Source organism: Scyliorhinus canicula, chromosome 1 (assembly GCF_902713615.1).
Source record: "Scyliorhinus canicula chromosome 1, sScyCan1.1, whole genome shotgun sequence".
Classification (NCBI taxonomy): domain Eukaryota; kingdom Metazoa; phylum Chordata; class Chondrichthyes; order Carcharhiniformes; family Scyliorhinidae; genus Scyliorhinus; species Scyliorhinus canicula.
In genome coordinates, this window is record NC_052146.1 from 21322911 (window position 1) to 21342413 (window position 19503).

At 49.7% G+C, this 19503-nt stretch overlaps 1 protein-coding gene and 1 non-coding gene across 3 annotated transcripts in view; both read left to right on the forward strand.

The window, feature by feature from the left end:
• The window catches only part of LOC119977629 (protein phosphatase Slingshot homolog 1-like), a 119820-nt gene that overhangs the window by 38704 nt on the left and 61613 nt on the right, over positions 1-19503 (forward strand). For both annotated transcript variants that reach the window (XM_038818815.1, XM_038818888.1), the window contains exon 3: positions 5145-5245. In XM_038818815.1, coding sequence (XP_038674743.1) covers positions 5145-5245 — 101 coding nt within the window. The remainder of the gene's footprint in view (positions 1-5144; positions 5246-19503) is intronic.
• On the forward strand, positions 15296-15368 carry trnak-cuu. Its single transcript has one exon. It is a non-coding gene; the product is annotated as a tRNA-Lys (tRNA).

The following is a 19503-nucleotide window of genomic DNA, read 5'->3' on the forward strand; positions in this document are numbered from 1 at the left end:
CAAGAATAGTGCATATAAAGGTGAATTTCATGATAAATTGTTGATTCTGTTGCCATGTGAGCGTCCCTTTAAGAAAGGTTTTGTTTTATCACATGTCCCATAGTACGGCTTCAGTGATGTAATTTTTTGGGCTGAGATGTGTTGTGGCTGTCAGGCGAGAGAGGATTTAGTGTTTGGGTTTCAGTTTGTTGCTTTGAACTGCAGAAGAGAAGCAGTGTTTCCCTGTTTTCTCTGTTTTTATTTTAAAGCTGTTCCAGTGAACTGAAAGCACATTGGGTGTGGCAAACTACCTTGGTAACTTTAAAGATTGAGTTGCTTTCTGGAAGGAGTTTTGAATCTGCTGGTTGGAGGCTGGATCTCAGGGAAAGGACCAGCCCCATTCCCAAGTGAGATTACAGTGTGCTGGGCCATGCCCTTGAAAGGGGTTTTGGTTTTTTTGGATTTTGTATTGAATTGGAACAGCTACTAAAGGGGATTCGCTACATAGATTACTGTAGCTGTTGTGCATTTTTTAATGTTTGTAATTGACGTCAAATTCAGATAAGCGTTTTTTTATTTTTTATTTATTTTTTATAAATTTAGATTACCCAATTATTTTTTCCAATTAAGGGGCAATTTAGTGTGGCCAATCCACCTACTCTGCACATTTTTGGGTTGTGGGGGCGAAACCCACGCAGACACGGGGAGAATGTGCAAACTCCACACGGAGAGTGACCCAGAGCCGGGATCAAACCTGGGACCTCAGCGCCGTGAGACGGTTGTGCTAACCACTAGGCCACCGTGCTGCCCGAGATAAGCGTTTTATATATGTTAACTACATTTTTGTAAACTTTGTTTGATAAAAGCGCCTAGGTAGTCTGATGAATCACACCTGAAGTGAAGGCTCTTGTGTTCATCCTAACCAAATTCAACATAAAAGTTGTGGGTCAGGTGAGCTTCATAATGCACTTTGGAGTTTCTAAGCCCTGGCCCATAACACTGAAGACTGGAAAAGTGCACCCTGTAGAGAAGTAGGAATTCATTGGGGCAACTTCTGGATAACCACATTTCACTCCACATGTCAAATGTCGCTGTCAGTTTAACGGTAATAATGGCAATCAATGACTGTTTCATTGTCATTACATCCAATAATTTGCGACCAATAGCTTTACTCGAATAGGTTTGATTCGGGATAAGGCACCTTTACAGAGCTGTGTGGTAATGTGTCGTCCATGGCTGTATATATTAGATTCTGCTCCATGATGGTCAGTTGTATTACCATTTACAAAATCTCATAACTTTCATAGTCCTTCACTTACACAAAAATGGGATGATGTCAAGATGCCGGCGTTGGACTGCGGTGGGCTCAGTAAGAAGTCTTACAACACCAGGTTAAAGTCCAACAGGTTTTTTCGAATTACTAGCTTTTGGAGCCCAGGTCCTTCAAGTGAGTGAAGACTTAGGTTCCGTAAACACATATATAGACAAAGTCAATGAAGCAAGATGATACTTTGAATGCGAGTCTTTGCCGGTAATTAAAGTCTTTTCAGGTCCAGACGGTGCGACTGGGGCGAAGGATAATCACAGGTTAAAGAGGTGTAAATTGTCTCAAGCCAGGACAGTTGGTAGGATTTCCCAGGCCTGATGATGGGGGGTGAATGTAATGAGACATGAATCCAATATCCCGGTTGAGACCGTACTCATGCGTGTGGAACTTGATTATCAGTTTTTGCTTGGTGATTCTGCGTTGTTGCGTGTCCTAAAGGCTGCCTTGGTGAATGCTTACCTGAAGATCAGAAGCTAAATGCCATTGACTGCTGAAGTGTTCCCCGACTGGAAGGGAACATTCCTGACTGCCAATTGTCGCGCGATGTCCATTCATCCGTTGTCGCAGCGTCGGCATGGTCCCGCCCAATGTACCAGGCCTCGGGACATCCATTCCTGCAGCGTATGAGGTAGACAACATTGGCCGAGTTGCATGAGTATGTACCGCGTACCTGGTGGGTGATGTTCTCGCATGTAATGGTGGTACCCATGTCGATGATCTGGCACGTCTTGCAGAGATTGCCATGGCAGGGTTGTGTGGTGTCATGGTCGCTGTTTTCCTGAAGGCTGGGTAGTTTGCTGCAAACAATGGTCTATTTGAGGTAGCACGGTTGTTTGAAGGCAAGTAGTGGGGGAGTGGGATGGCCTTGGCAAGATGTCCTTCTTCATCAATGGCGTGTTGAAGGCTGCAAAGAAGATTTTTTAGTTTCTCCGCTCGGGCAGTACTGAACGACGATGGGTACTCTATCGGTTGTGTCCTGTGTTTGTCTTCTGAGAAGCTTGGTGCGTTTTTTTGCTGTCGCACGTTGAAACTGTCGATCAAGAGTTGAGTGCTATATCCCGTTCTTACGACGGCGTCTTTCAGCCTGTTACGTTGTCTCAGCAGATCCTGTGTATACGGAGGGCGTAGGGGATGGCTTCTTTAATGAGTTTAGGGTGGAAGCTGGAGAAGTGGAGCATCGTGAGGTTATCCGTGGGCTTGCGGTAAAAGCAAAGTGCTGATGTGACCATCCTTGATGGAGATGCGTGTGTCCAAGAATGCAACCGATTCTGGAGAGTAGTCATCCGCTTCATCCTGGATCACAACGTCTTCACCTTCAATAACAAGTTCCTCATCCAGTTACATGGAACAGCCATTGGGACCAAATCCGCATCTCAATACGCCAACATCTTCATGCACAAGTTCAGACGAGATCTCCTCACCGTACAGAACCTTTAACCGACACTATACCAGATACATCGATGACATTTTTTTCCTTTGGAACCACGGCGAAGTATCACTGAAACGACTACACAATTACATCAATAAGTTCCATCCCACCATCAGACTCACCATGGACTACTCTCCAGAATTGATTGCATTCTTGGATACACGCAACTCCATCAAGGACGGTCACCTCAGTACTTGGCTTTACAGCAAGCCCATGGATAATCTCACAATGCTCCAGTTCTCCACTTCCACCCGAAACACATTAAAGAAGCCATCCACTGTGGACAAGCCCTCCATATATACAGGATTTGCTCCGATGAGGAGGAACGTACAGACGCTGAAAGACGCCCTTGAAAGAACAGGATATGGCGCTTGACTCATCGATCGACAGTCCCAACGTGCCACAGCAAAAAACCGCACCGACCTCCTCAGAAGACAAACACGGGACACAACCGACAGAGTACCCTTCGTCCTACTTCCCCGGAGCGGAGAAACTACAACATCGATGAAGGCGACCATCTTGCCAAGACTATTGAAGACTACTTGTCTTCAAACAACCTCGCTACTTCAAACAGACCATTGTTTGCAGCAAACTACCCAGCCTTCAGGAGAACAGCGACCATGTCATCATACAACCCTGCCAATGTAACCTCTGCAAGACATGCCAGATCATGGACATGGGTGCCACCACTATACATGAGTACACCACCCATCAGGTATGCGGTACATACTCCTGCAACTCGGCCAATGTTGTCTACCTCATACACTGCAGGAAAGGATGTCCCGAGGCGTGGTACATTGGCGAGACGCTGCGACAATGGATGAATGGACATCGCGCGACAATCCAGTCGTGGAACACCTCAGCAATCAATGGCACTCAGCCTCTGATCTTCAGGTAAGCAATTTCCAAGGCGGCCTTCAGGACGCGCGACAACCCAGAATCGCCGAGCAGACGATCCTACCAACTGTCCTGGCTTGAGGAAATTCACACCTCTTTAACTTGTGATTATCCCTCTCTCCAGTCGCACCATCTTAATTACCTACAAAGACTCAGATTCAAAGCATCATTATGCATCATTGAATTTGTCTACATATGTGTTTGTGGAACCCAACTCTTCACTCACCTAAGGAAGGAGCTGTACTCCGAAAGCTAGTGATTCAAAACAAACCTGTTGGATTTTAACCTGGTGTTGTAAGACTTCTTACAAGAATGGGAAGAATTATTGGATAATTTCAGTCTTGTTATACTTTATATTTTTGAATAACTCTGTTCAGAGTAGTTTGTAAATATCATAAATTGCAGTTCATATTAAACTACCCTAATTACTTTACAATGAGGGTATCTACAGTGTGAGTTGAATTGACTTTCCTAATGTTTATAATTATTATATATTGTTTTGAGTTAATAAAGTTTGAAAATGCTTTGGCACAGATACTATAACTGTATAGGAGGAATTGTTCATGCTAGTTGCATGTTTTAAAATTATTCTTTAATAGATATTATAAAATCCATTCCAAAGCATGCTCTACAATTAATTCATCTGTAAAACTTGGTTAATAACTAATAAATGTTGAAAATGCATAAATTAAACTTGTGCGTAGATATTGCATGAGAACCGCATCAGGCTTTGGCTGGAACTGGCACCTGATAATGGTATGAAGTAGTTGAATTATAATGATTCACCCCAATAGTCTGTCTCTTTGATATGATCCCAGTTTGAACCCAGTGACAACCACCCCACAATACATTTAGCCAAAAATAAATCTAGTGATCAAAGCTTATTTACTTAATCTGCAGGAATGCCATAATTATATGTAATGAACACTTGCTGTTACCAAGGACAATATCTTTTATCAAAGCCCTTCTTCTACTGATTTTGGGGAACTCTGGCTAGGCAAAATGCAAGTTCCCTTCAATGATCCGGCTGCGAGCAGCATTCAAGGACTCCTGTTTACAAGTCCTGCCACATTCCAGAAAGGCATTTCGGCTAGTTTAGCACTCAGCTGTAGGTGAGAGTGGCTTTTATTAAATAATAAACAGAGCAAGCTTTTGTCCTCGCATTTTCATTTGTTCTCATAGTTGTAACTAGCTTTAAGTAATATGGGCATGAAAATAAATAAAGGCCACTTCAAGCAATATAAGCTGCAATTATCCATGACACCTGTCACTACAATAGATCATTTCCAGTCAAAGAGCATTTTGACACACATTCTAGGATCATGAAGAATACTTATTTGAACAAGGTATCAGTGAACAATTGGCATTGTGGCCCTGTGAACCAGAAAGAATAGAGACCTTTAGGAAAGAAACCAGGGAGAAAGATAGCAATAAATTTAATGTAGATAAGTTTCATTAACTGTATTTTTAAGTGATTCCTCTGACTTTTGAATTGTTCTGTCTCTTACGCAGCCTCAGTGACAGTTTCTTCACGGTTAAGGGTGCAGCACTTTTTCTACAACAGGGAAGTAGCCCACAGGTCCCACGATGTTACCATCACCATACGTATACAGGTGAGCAGTCCACAGTCAAACCTCTCCGAAATGCCATTTGAGGTAAACAGCCAACTGGCTCATTAAGTGATTAGTACTGGGATTTACTACTATAGTTCATAGAGGTATGTTTTCTTTTCAGTAAACAAATAATACAGATCTGGTTAAGCTGTTCCATTTCACTTAAATGAGTGGAGAAGTCTAAAGGTGTTCAAAGAACTGTTTGGAAAAAGAAAATCATAGAAACAACTGCAAAATCCAGGCCAATAAATTAATAGAGGAGGTTTGATTCAAGGTGAGCTACCTTATACAGAGCTACAAAGAAATTATGCCTTTAATCCATTCCTGTAATTTAGAAAGAAAGAGGTAGGCCATTCAGCCCTCAAATATGATTCTTCATTTAATTAATTCATGGCTGATGTGTACCTCGGCTCTGAACCCATCCTTGATCCATATCCTTTGGTCTTCTGTGAGCCACCTTGGTGGCTGCAGTGAGTGTGTGGTAAGTGGAGCGCTTCATAACAGCCCCAGCTGCTAGGCTAGAATGGCCGCTGGGCCAGCAATTTCTCTGAATTTGTGCCGGCAGAGCGCTGGACCATTTGCATGTCCTGACTCTTACCGAATAGCACCCCAAGTGAGACGCATACCACATGCAGTCCCAGCATCAGCGCTTGGGGCGCATTCTCTGACCTTGTTATTCTCTTGCTCAAGCGAAACGAGGCTGGTGAATAGAGGGAGAGGCCAAAAACGAGAACTGTGCCAGGCACCAAACAGTTTGCGAAGCAACCCCCCGCTCCCGTAGGCGAAATCAAGATGCCGCGGTAGCGTAGCGTGAAACCAATTATCACCACTTATATCCCATCTCTATACAATTAACGGGGGCCACCCCATATCCAACAGCCTCCTTTCATTCAGCGGTCTTCTCAGCAAGTGGTCACGCTGGCGCCGATTAATACTCCTTTTGAAAAATGTTTGAACCTCGCGGAAGGGCTTCTATGGGAAGCCAGGGGTGTGAGTAGCCATCTTTGGCCACAGGCAAATAGCCCAGCTTGCTGCCCTGTGGTCGATGGGGGACCCTCCACAGGCGTGGGCCGCCATAGGAGGGTGGGGTGTAGGCGGTGAGGGGCCAACTGCTCGCGGCACCACCATGCCAGCCCCTGGAGCGTGTGTACCTGTTCCGGGGACAACCCTTGACCCGCCGACTGACAAGGGCTCTGGCCGTGCAGCTGAAGGCTATTTTTTTTTTTATAAATTGAGAGTACGCAATTATTTTTTTTTCCCCAATTAAGGGGCAGTTTAGCATGGTCAATGCACCTAATCTGCACATCTTTGGGTTGTGGGGGTGAAACCCACACAGACATGGGGAGAACGTGCAAAATCCTTACGGACAGTGACCCGGGCCGGGATTTGAACCCGGGTCCTCAGCCCCGCAATCCCAGTGCTAACCACTGTGCCATGTGCCACCCTTCTGAAGGCTATTGTTAATGGAGAATTGCCAAGTGAGCACGTCACACATCCCAAGTGGAGTCCCGTGGGTGGGCAGGCCATGTAGCATGTGGGAGTCATTGCCCAGCATCCCAATAACACCTTGATGCGTGGACACTGTGACTGAACACTGCAGGAGGCAACAGCTAACATCCGAACACTCAGGAGATGGGACACAGCTCCGGGGACATGTCCATGGCCAGATGGTGGGTGGGTGCCACGAGGAGGGGGAGCTGCCTGGAGAGATGCGCCAAAGGTTCCGAGGTCAGCCGGCATTGCGGAAGAAAGTGACAGAGGCGTCACAAAGGTGTTCAATGTGTAATACAAATTCCCCTAGGTCTAGGCGTCTCCCCAGGATTCACATCAGAGGTGGAGGAAGCCGGCTGCTTACCTCGTCCCATGGTGCTCTCTGGGGGCTCTGAGGCTGGAGGACCCCGGCGCACTTGTTGGAAGCATATGCACAGCTGTGCCACTCTGTCCTGCATGCTGACTGTGAGACACGGCCTCATCAGAAGGATGGAACTCGGGGCAGCTGGTGGCCACTGACGCCACTTCATGGGATGGGTTCAGGTTGGCACTCAGTGCCCTCTCCTCATGCTCGGTGCCCATAGGACACTGGGGTTCACCTTAGAACAGAAGGGCAACTGGTTCGAGTCCCAGCTGCCGCTGCGTGAGCTGGCTCAGCCTGGCAATTCCCCATGGCCGCACCATCGTGTCAACACCCTGGGGGATGCTCCTCGGCCTCCTCCGTGATTGGGGCATGCTCTGCAGCTTCTCAGCAATGCCCACCTGCGACTGGGACAAGTTCCATGACACCTGGGCCATTCCCATCTGAGAGCGGATCATGTCCCGCAGAACCTCATCAAAGTCAGCCTGGTACTGGGTGACATCCCCATCGAGGCAGACATTCTGTCGAGACCCTCAGCCATGGCCTGACATCACTGACTGCGAGACGCCTTGGACACCTTCAGTAATGGTGCCAACATTGTGCACCAGGCTCTCCACTGTGGTCGCCACCCTAGCAGTGTTGGCCTTGGTGCCACGCATTGCCGGCAACAACTCCTGCGCATGTAGCCTCCCAAGACTCCACCAATCGGCTTTGGATCTGCAGGAGTGACGCTGACAGCTCCCTCTGAATGTCCCGGCTGCTCCTTATCGACTCCATCAGCTCCTGGTAACTCTGTTCCACAGGCTCAGCATCAAACTGCTGTCTCGCCTGCGGGTTCCTGCCTGATGTACATCAGCAGCAGTGTGTTGCTCACCAGATTGTGCCCCCGAAGCCTGTCCACTAACTTTTCCCAATGAGGTGTGTTCAATGAGTTGCACTGGCCGGAGACCTGGCCGCCTCCACAGGAGCATCCACCCCCCAGCTTTCCATGCAACCCCAACCCGACGCCGCAGAGGTGAGGGGGGCCTGTCAAACATGAGTGGAGGGTAGCGATGACAGCTGTGCCGAGACTATTATGGTGGCATCCTCAGAGCTCTCCGAGGTGCTCTCCTGGGAGGCTGGACGACCTGCGGGAGAATGGACGTGTTCAGTGGGAGGGATGGGTCCGTCAGTAAGGCAATAACAACTCATGTTTGACAGGCCCCTCTCACCTCTGCGGCGTCGGGTTGGGGTTGCATGGAAAGCTGGGGGGTGGATGCTCCTGTGGGGGCGGCCAGGTCTCCGGCCAGTACAGCTCGTTGACCTTTTTTCGGCATTGGAGACCAGTCCTCCTGGTCACACTCCTGACACTGACAGCTGCTGCCACCTCGTCCCAGGCAGTACTGGCAGCCCTATGGCTAACCTTCCGGGACCCTCTGGGGAACAGGAGATCCCTCTTGGCCTCCACGGCGTCTAGGAGCCTCCCTAGGTCAGCATCCCCTAATCTTGGGGCTGGTCTCCTCGGTGCCATTGTTGCGAGCTGGCTGGAATTGGCTGAGTAAGTGAAGCTCGACCTTGTAGGGGGGGCGGGAGCGCGGTGCCGGTGAATCATTTGCGACAAAAAGCTCTTGGGGTCTTGTTAAGTGGACCAATTAATGTTGAATAGCATTGTCAGCCTCGCTGGGCCGAGCACCGTGGAGCTCGCGCCATTTCCCGCTCACTACAACACTCAGAAATCTTTTTGGCTCCGGAGAATCGCGCCCGTAGTCTCCCAAACAGATTCCTGCCCACTGTCTTTTTCTGGATTCCTTCATCAGGGGAAATATTTTCTTTGTACTTCCTTTTCACTTTAAACACTTCTTCAACCTCATTGCAAAATGTATTGTAATTGTGCTGCCAGTATAATTGAGGGAGCACTATGTATAGATGTATTTCATTATAATTAAAAAGGCAGAAAGCAAAAATAGTGTGATTATTTGTAGTGTAGGTTTGGCGATGTTGGAGTCATTTCCATAATCACTAGTTGCAGATGAGAGCTGTGTTCTCTAGAATTTCAGTACAGTGAAATGGTAAAACAGAATTTGCAAATATGATGGAAATTGAGATTTCAAAGCTTGTAATTTTTGAGAAAGACCCAGACCCTAATTGAAAAGGGAAACTAGATACCGATGGTCAGGACGTGGGTAGTAGGGAGGGGTCGGTTTGGGAGCGAGTAGAGGTGGCATCTTGTAAGGGCACGAGCTTGGAGGCTTTACTGCTCTCGCCAGCTCGGTACTCCACAAGCCCGGTGATGGTGGCAGCCCTGAGGGTGTGGGGGCAATGGCGACAGCGCATGGGATTGGAGAGGGCGTCAGTGTAGTCACCGATTTGTGATAATCACTATTTTGTTCTGGGGGGGTGCTGGATGGGGGCTTTAGGAGGTGGCAATGGGCAGGGATTCAGAGATTCGGGGATCTCTTCATTGAGTGTTTCCCGAGCCTTGAGGCATTGGAGGAGGACGTGCTACAAGAGAGAGCAGCTGGAGCAGGGCACCTTTTGTGGTGTGCCACAGGTCAAGATAGCAGAGGGCAAGGGCAGCAGTGCCCGCCCAGTGGTCTACAGAGCAACTGGTGGATATTTTACATTAGAAGTTCCAGCAGCAGGGGAAGGAAGCCTCCGAGGACCTGGCTAAGGTGGTGCAGGCGCTTAGGGCGACAATTGAGAAAGTGGGGCTGACGCTGGAGGCTCGGAGCCTGGCGATTCATAAGGTAGAAAAGGTGGTGGGGGAACATGATGAGTGGATGGCCTCGCTGTCGGCGGAGTTGGGGATGGTGGTGAAGGGACAGGAGAGGCTGAGAGAGATATTGGAAAACCTGGCGAATCACTCCTGATTACAGCAGAATCTGAGGATGCCCAAGGGAATCAAGGGAGCAGATGCTGCCAATTATGTGGCGAGAACGTTGGAGCAGTTGATGAGGGAGGGAGCCTTTGATCGGCCCCTCAAGATGGATCGGGCTAGGGGGCCCCGCTAATCACTTTCATATGTTTTGGTCTTGTCCAAAGCTAGAGGATTACTGGAAGGAAGTTTTTAGGGTAATTTCTAAAGTGGTGCACGTGTAACTGGAATTGGGCCCCCGGGTGGCCATATTCGGGGTGTCGGACTAGCCAGAGTTGGAAACGGGTGCGGAGGCAGATGTTGTAGCCTTCGCCTCGTTGATCGGCCGAAGGCGCATCCTGATGGGATGGAGAGCAGCCTCTCCACCCTGTGCCTGGCTCAGCTGGGGGACCTGTTGGAATTCTTGACTCTTGAGAAGGTTAAGTTTGAACTTAGGGGAAGCTCGGAGGGGTTCTACAATTCATGGGCATTATTCATTGTGCACTTTCAAGAACTGGATAGCATCGAACATTAGTTGGGGGGTGGGGGAGGGTGGGGGGGCAGGGGGGGGGGGGGTGTTGATGGTGACTATGAGTGATTCCTGATTCCCATTTGTCATTTGTTTATGTGAACATGCGGGCTAATGGTTGGGGTTTGGTGGGAGGATGGGATCGTTGTTATTGATATGGGGATTGATATAATTGTTACTGATTATTGTTTGTTGGTGGGTGTAAATTTGGGAGAAAATGTGAAAAAGGAGAGAATAAAAAAAAAAATATTTTTTAAAAGATGGATCGGGCGCACAGGACATTGAAGGGGCTGCAGGTGGGGGAGCCACCGAGTGCGATTGTAGTGCGGCTGCATCGACTCTTGGAAAAGATTTTGCACTGGTTCTTTGTTTGGCTGTGGTTGGTGTGACGCAGTTGAGAAGGGAGAGATAGCAGTGGACATCCGAGAGTGGGCCTGGAGGGGCGCGTGACGGGGACCAGCCCAAGAAGGGATATGGCTGCCTCTCCAACCAAACTGGTCACATTAAACGTGCGAGGGTTGAATGGGCCGGTTAAACGGTCGCGTGTGTTCATGCACCTGAGGAGTCTGAAGGCAGGCGTGGTGTTTCTGTTGGAGATGCACATGAAGTTGGGGGATAAGACGAGGTTGAGGAAGGGTTGGGTTGGGAGGTATTCCACTCGGGGCTGGATATGAAGACGAGGGGAGTGGCGGTGTTGATCAGTAAGAGGGTGGGGAATATTGTGGCTGATCCGGGGAGTAGGTATGTGGTGGCTAGTGGAAGCTGGAGGGGATGCTGGTGGCCCTTGTTAATGTTTATGCCCCAAATTGAGATGATGTGGATTTTATGAGGCGGGTGTTGGGGAGGATTCAGGATTTAGATTATGGGGGGGGGGTGGGTTTACTGCAGTCTGAAACCTGAGCCTGGACTGGTCGAGTCCGAAGTCGTTGAGGTCTGCAGTGACTAGGGAGCTGAGGGGGTTCTTGGAGTGCATGGGGGAAGGTGGACCCATGGAGATTTGGGAGACAAAGGAGTTTTCATACTTCTCCCATGTGCACCGGGTATATATCCGGATCAATTTTTTTTGTAATGGACAAGGTGCTGTTGGCGGGGTGGCTGACTCTGGGTATTCGGCAATCGTGGTCTCTGAACACGTGCCATCCTGGGTGGATTTGCGGGTGGTTAGGGGGAAGCCCAATAGTCGCAGTGGATGTGGGACTGTTGGCGGATGAGGGGGTGTGTGAGCGGGTGAGGGCTGCCATTCGGGGCTATGTGGAGGTGAATGATACGAGGGAGGTCACAGCTGCCACATTGTGGGAGGCACTCAAAGCTGCAGTTGGGGGGGGGGGGGGGAGTTTATTTTGATTTGGGTGCACAGGGAGAGGGTGGAGCAGGAGAAGAGGGTAAGGTTGGTTGTTGAGCTGTTGAGGGTGGTTAGGACGTATTCTGTGTTGCCAGAGGAGGGGTTGTTGAAGAAGAGACAGCGGCTGCAGATGGAGTTCGGTTTAGTGTCGACGGGGAAGGTGGAGGGTCAATTGCGAAGGGCTAGAGGTGCAGTTTATGAGTACAGGGACAAGGCGTGGCATGCTGTCCCATCAGTTGAGAAAGCAAGCAGCGGAAAGGGAGATTGGTAGAGTGAGGGATGAAGAGGGTAAGGTGGTGATGGATCTGGAGAGGGTGAATGGTGTATTTGAGGCCTTCTACAGGAGGCTTTATGAGTCAGAGCCCCCAACAGAGGAAGAGGGAATGAGGCATTTCCTGGATGGGTTGGAGTTTCCCAAGCTGGAGAAAGGGCGCGTGCAGGGTCTAGAGGCCCCGACTGGACTGCGGCAGGTGATGGATGCCATGGGGCCGATGCGGGTGGGGAGGGCCCAGTGTCCGGATAGGTTCCCAGTGGAGTTTTATAGGAAGTTTTGGGCGGAGCTGGAGCCACTGCTGGTGAGGGTGTACTATGAGGCGAGGGAGAGTGGGGAACTGTCCTCTACTTTAGTGCAGGCTTCTATGTCCCTGATTCTTAAAAAGGATAAGGACCTGGAGCAGTGTGGGACATACCGCCCGATAGCGTCGTTGAATGTTGATGTCAAGCTATTAGACAAGCTGCTTGCATCGTGGATTGAGGACTGCGTACCGGTGTTGAGTGGGAGGATCAGATGGGTTTTGTGAAAGGATGGCAGTTGTCAGCAAATATGCGGGGGTTACTTAACGTGATTATGATGCCCTCGGGGGAGCTGGAGGTGGAGGTAGTGGTGGCGATGGACGCGGAGAAGGCTTTTGATCGGGTGGAGTGGGCGTATTTATTCGAGGTTTTGGGGAGGTTCGGGTTTGGACAGGGATTTGTGAATTGGGTCAGTTGCTGTATAAAGCGCGGTGGCAAGTGCGAACGAACCAAGTGAGCTCGAGGTACTTCGGGTTGCACCATGGGACGGTACAGTTGTGCCCGCTCTCCGCGTTGCTTTTCGCCTTGGCGATAGAGCCCCTGGCAATGGCGTTTAGGATGATGTGGGATTGAGCGGGAGGGGTGGTATCGAGCATAGAGTTTCGCTGTACACAGATGATGTGTTATTATATATTTTGCATTGGGCTGCATCGGGGGGAGGGGGATTGTGGGGGAATTTGGCTGGTTTCCGGGATATGAATTGAATATGGGCGAGATGTTCCCGATCAATGCAGGGGACAGTAAAGGAGGTTAGGTGGGTTGCCATTTAGGGTGGTGGTGCCATTTCGAGAGCTTTAGATGCCTCTGTACCCAGGTGGCGTGGAGCTGGGCCCAGCTGCATAGGTTGAACTTGGCCTGATTGGTAGAGGAGCTGAAGGTTGATTTTAAAAGGTGGGATGTTTTGCTGTTGTCGCTGCAGGGCGGGTTCAGACATAAAAATGAGGATGCTGCCCAGTTTCTCTTTGTATTTCAGAATCTCTATCTTTGCCACAAAGTCATTTTTCAGGAAAGTAATGGGTTGATTTCGGGTGCGGAGGGCTTTTCTGGAACGGGGAAGAGGGATTGGTGGCTGGCTTTGCTGAACTTGATGAATTATTATTGGGCTGCAAACACTGCGATGGTGAGGAAATGGGCAGTGGAAGAGGGCTCGGTTTGGGGGGCATGGAGGCGGCATCTTGTAGGGGAACAAGCTTCAGGGCTTTGTTGTTGGCGACACTGCCGTCCCACCAGCCAGGTATTCTGTTAGTCCAGTGGTGGTGTCAGTTTTTGAGGGTGTGGGGCAGTGTACATAGAACATAGAACAGTACAGCACAGAACAGGCCCTTCGGCCCTCAATGTTGTGCCGAGCCATGATCACCCTACTCAAACCCACATATCCACCCTATACCCGTAACCCAACAACCCCCCCTTAACCTTACTTTTATTAGCACACTACGGGCAATTTAGCATGGCCAATCCACCTAACCCGCACATCTTTGGACTGTGGGAGGAAACCGGAACACCCGGAGGAAACCCACGCACACAGGGGGAGGACGTGCCGACTCCACACAGACAGTGACCCAGCCGGGAATCAAACCTGGGACCCTGGAGCTGTGAAGCATTTATGCTAACCACCATGCTACCCTGCTGCCCTATGTGTAGGCATCACTTGGGGTAGAGAGTATGTCATTGTGGGCACCTATTTATGACAACCATATGCTTGTGCTGGCGAGACTGGATGCGAGGTGCTGGGGGTGGCGGCAGGCAGGCAGGGATTGAGTACTTCAGGGACTTGTTTATAGGCAAATTTGCAGGGCTGGAGGAGTTGGAGGAATTGTTCAAGTTGCCTAAGGGGAATGGGTTTAGGTACATGCAGGTTCGAGATTTTGTAAGGAAAGGGGTGCCATCTTTCCTGGGGTGAGAATCATAGAATGGGCAGCACGGAGGCACAATGGTTAGCATAGCGCCGAGATCCAAGGTTCAATCCCGGCTCTGGGTCACTGTACTTATGGAGTTTGCACATTGGCTTGATTTTACCCCCACAACCCAAAAATGTGCAGGGTGGGGGGATTGGCCACGCTAAATTGCCCCTTCATTTGAAAAAATGAATTGAGTACTCTAAATTTATTTTCAAGAAAAGAATCATAGAATCTCTACAGTGCAAAAGGAGGCCATTTAGCCCATCTAGTCTGCACCGACCCCTGGAAAGAACAACCCAACTAGATCCAATCCCCCCCGCCCTATCCCCGTAACCCAGTAACTCCACCAAACCTTTGAAGACTAAGGAGCAATTTAGCATGGCCAATCTACCTAACCTGCACATCTTTGGTTGCCGTTTCTGGTGCCGCAAGATAAGCTTCTTTTGGAGGACGAAACAGGGGAGGGGAAGGTGTTGAATATTCACAAGGAACTGATGGAATAGGAGGGAGCACTGATGGAGGATGTTAAGAGCAAATTGGAGAAGGAGTTAGGAGAGAAGTTGGGGGCCGGGACATGGGCTCAGGCTTTGCGGAGGGTGAATGCATCCTCGTCATGTCGGCGGGGGGGGGGGGGGGGGGGGGGGGGGGGGTGTATTTTATTATGTTGGAGGAAACCTAAGTTTGAAACTGAAATTGGAAACCAAAACTTTCTGGGGAGAGTAAAACTTGGTTGAAACCATGTAAAATCAGAGTTCAGCTGATGATGATTCCAATGGTGTAATACAGGCAGGCTGAAAAAGACAGGCTAGATCCAGGTGTAGAATAGTAATAATCTTTATTAATGTCACAAGTAGGCTTGCATTAACACTGCAATGAAGTTTCTGTGAAAAGCCCCTAGTCGTCACACTCCGGCATCTGTTCGGGTACACCGAGGGAGAATTCAGAATGTCCAATTGACCTAACAGCACGTCTTTCGGGACTTGTGGGAGGAAACCGGAGCATCCGGAGGAAACACACGTAGCAGCCCGGCTAGCTCAGTCGGTAGAGCATGGGAATCTTAATCGCAGGGTCGTATGTTCGATCCCCACGTTGGGCGGTTCCATATTGTTATCTGAGAATGTTGAGGTGAACGATCTGATTTGATAACAGGAACACAAGGTTCTGCCCTGGACAAGGAATCCAGATCCCTCAACTAATCTTTAAAAAGGGGCCTCACGGTAGCATGGTGGTTAGCATCAATGCTTCACAGCTCCAAGGTCCCAGGTTCGATTCCCGGCTGGGTCACTGTCTGTGTGGAGTCTGCACGTCCTCCCCGTGTGTGCGTGGGTTTCCTCCGGGTGCTCCGGTTTCCTCCCACAGTCCAAAGATGTGCGGGTTAGGTGGATTGGCCATGCTAAATTGCCCGTAGTGTAAGGTTAATGGGGGGTTTGTTGGGTTACGGGTATACGGGTTACGTGGGTTTAAGTAGGGTGATCATTGCTCGGCACAACATCGAGGGCCGAAGGGCCTGTTCTGTGCTGTACTGTTCTATATGGGGAGAACATGCAGACTCCGCACAGACAGTGACCCAAGCCGGGAATAGAATCCGGGTCCCTGGCGCTGTGAAACAACAGCGCTAACCACTGTGCTACCGTGCTGCCCACAATATAACATATCCTTGTTGTGAATCTTTCTGTTGCTTCAAGATAATATTGGTGAACCCACACAATCCAGACTGTTTAAGCAGAGTTGAGATTTGGCAGACAAGCCATTTTTGGTGAAGACTGTGCCCGTGGCACTTGGTTTGGTTGTATATTGCTGTTGACTGGGGATCAGACTAAATCTTAGAAGAGGAGCTGAAATTATTTGAGGAAGACGGAGTTTTAAAGAATGTGTGACAGACATGTTATCTCGGCTAAGTGGACCGTAAAGCCAATTTATAAAATCTCTCTTGGTTATATTTGCCATTTATTGTGTAATTTATAATCAACCACAATTTGCCTGTTTATTCATGTTTAACTTATGTTAATTCTGGGTTTTTAGAATATGAGTGGTTAGTGAAAAAAATATTTAGTGTTTGCTTTGTTTTGCTCTTGTATAGTACAAATGATTTTGTTATAACCCATAGAATCTTGTGGCTTCATACTTTCAGTAAATAACTGGGGTTTCAGATTTCTTCTTTTAGAAATAAGTTACTCATCTCAACCGAGATCATAACACAGTGAAAACATTATATTTCAATAACTGCAGATATATTGATTAGCAACAGTCTAAAGTAATTTCATACTGTTGGGCTTTTCCGTTAAACTTTTTATCTGTTTAATGTGACTTTACAAAAACAGTTTACAACTTTGTTTATTCCATTTAAAAGGCATTTCCTACAGCATTTATACATGAGCTACGTTTGTACTTCCCTGTTAATATAAAGAAGACATCCGAAGGCACTTTACCAATAGTAAAAGGAAACAGATGTCACTGCGGCACAGGAAAGATTAGGAGGAGTATACAAGAAAATTTTTAGGGATAGAGAGAGAGCAGCCATGGTGGGAGGTTTAGAGCGGGAGTTCTGGAATGAAGAACTGAGACAACAGCAGAATGATACAAGAAGATAATGCACAGAAGGTTCAAGACAGAACGACAGAGTGTTTGGGAAGGAGAATGTGTGGCTGCAGTAGATCACATCATGGTGAGGTTAACTAGAATGAGAAGAGAAAATACATCATTATTGTAAACACAGTATTCGCAACAATAACGCTGCATAAATATTCTGAATATATAATGGAACAATTTATTTTAAAAATTGTCATATTCAAAACAGAAGTGAAAAGTTATAATTTCCCTTTGAAATGCCAGAAACCTTGGCCAGTGCTTGGCCAGGGTAAAATAAAATAAATAATCTTTATTGTCACAAGTAGGCTTATGGCAATATGGCACAGAAACAGAAAATGCTGGACAATCTCAGCAGGTCTAACTGTATCCGTGGAGAGAGAAGGGAGCTAACATTTTGAGTCTGGATGACTCTTTCACAAAGCTTCAATGAACTAAAATTACCGCCCTATCAGTCTACTCTCCATCAGCAGAGTGATGGAAGGAGTCATCAACAATGCTATCAAGCGACATTTACTCAGCAATAACCTGCTCACAGACGCTTAGTTTGGGTTCCCGCTCGGGTCACTCAGCTCCTGAGCTCATTACAACCTTGGTTCAAACAAGGGCAAAAGAGCTGAATGCTAGAGGTGAGATGAGAGTGACTGCCCTTGACATCAAGGCAACATTTGATCGAGTATGGCATCAAAGAGCCCTAGCTCAACAAGAGTCAATGGGAATCAGGGGGGAAACTCTCCACTGGTTGGAGTCATGCCTGGCACAAAGGAGGATGGTTGTGGTGGTTGGAGGTCAATCATAGCTTCAGGACATCACTGCAGGAGTTCTTTAGGGTAGTGTTCTAGGCCCAACCATCTTCAGCTACTTAATCAATTACCTCCCTTTCATCAAAAGATCAGAAGTGGGGATGTTTGCGGATGACTGCATAATGTTCACCATTTGAGACTCCTCAGATAATGAAGCAGTCCATGTCCAAATGAAGCAAGACCTGGACAATATCCAGGCTCGGACTGACAAGTGGCAAGTTACATTTGCGCCACACAAGTGTCAGGCAATGCCCATCTCCAACAAGAGAGGATGTAACGACCATCCCTGTGAATTGAATGTGACATTCAATTGCAGAATCATCGCTGAATGAAATGAAATGAAAAGCGCTTATTGTCACAAGTAGGCTTCAATGAAGTTACTGTGAAAAGCCCCTAGTCGCCACATTCCGGCGCCTGTTCGGGGAGGCCGGTACGGGAATCGAACCGTGCTGCTGGCCCACTTGGTCTGCTTTCAAAGCCAGCGATTTAGCCCTGTGCTAAACAGCCCCCATGTTCAACATCCTGGATACCAAAGCCTGTTCACCACCTGTCCCAGGTTTGATTCCCAGCTTGGGTCACTGTGCGGAGTCGGCACATTCTCTCCGTGTCTGCGTGGGTTTCCTCCGGGTGCTCTGGTTTCCTCCTACAAGTTCCGAAAGATCTGGGGCGCGATTCTCCGCACTCACGACGGGTCGGAGAATAGCGGGCGTCGCAAATTTTTACGGCGACGCTGGTCCGACGCCCTCCCGCTATTCTCCGAACCCCGCACAAACTCCGAGTCGCCATTCCTGCCAAACGCCTCCATTACGCCCCCGACACGACCAGAATCGCTACAAATTGCCCCCCCCCCGTTATTCACCGGCCCAGATGGGCCGAAGTCCCGACGTCATCGCGCACTGTTTACACGGCGTGAAACACACCTGCTTTTTAAGTTCGTCAACCAGTCGTGCTGGCTGACGACTGCTTCCAGGAGGTTAGCGCACCGCTCAGCGCACCGCTCAGCGCACCGCTCAGCTCGAGTCTGGCCACAACGGGGAAGGCATCCCTGAGCACGGGAGGGGGGGTCCAGAGCGGAGGGGAGGGGGGAGTGGGGGAGATGGAGGGGGGAGTGGGGGAGATGGAGGGGGGAGTGGGGGAGATGGAGGGGGGGAGTGGGGGAGATGGAGGGGGGAGTGGGGGGAGATGGAGGGGGGAGTGGGGGAGATGGAGGGGGGAGTGGGGGAGATGGAGGGGGGAGTGGGGGAGATGGAGGGGGGAGTGGGGGAGATGGAGGGGGGAGTGGGGGAGATGGAGGGGGGAGTGGGGGAGATGGAGGGGGGAGTGGGGGAGACGGAGGGGGGCAGTGGGGGAGACGGAGAGGGCAGTGGGGGAGACGGAGAGGGCAGTGGGGGAGACGGAGAGGGGGGGGAGTGGGGGAGACGGAGAGGGGGGGAGTGGGGGAGACGGAGAGGGGGGGGGAGTGGGGGAGACGGAGAGTGGGGGAGACGGAGAGTGGGGGAGACGGAGAGTGGGGGAGACGGGGAGTGGGGGAGGGGGGAGTGGGGGAGACGGAGGGGGGGAGTGGGGGAGACGGGGAGACGGAGGGGGGGGGCGTGGGGGAGACAGAGAGGGCAGTGGGGAGACGGAGAGGGGAGTGGGGGAGACGGAGGGGGGGGAAGTGGGGGAGACGGAGGGGGGGAAGTGGGGGAGACGGGGAGGGGGGAGTGGGGGAGGCGGAGAGGGGGGAGTGGGGGAGACGGAGGGGGGGGAAGTGGTGGTGATGGAGAGGGGGGAGTGGGGGAGATGGCGAGGGCAGTGGGGGAGGTGGAGGGGGGAGCGGAGGGGGGGAGACAGAGGGGGGGA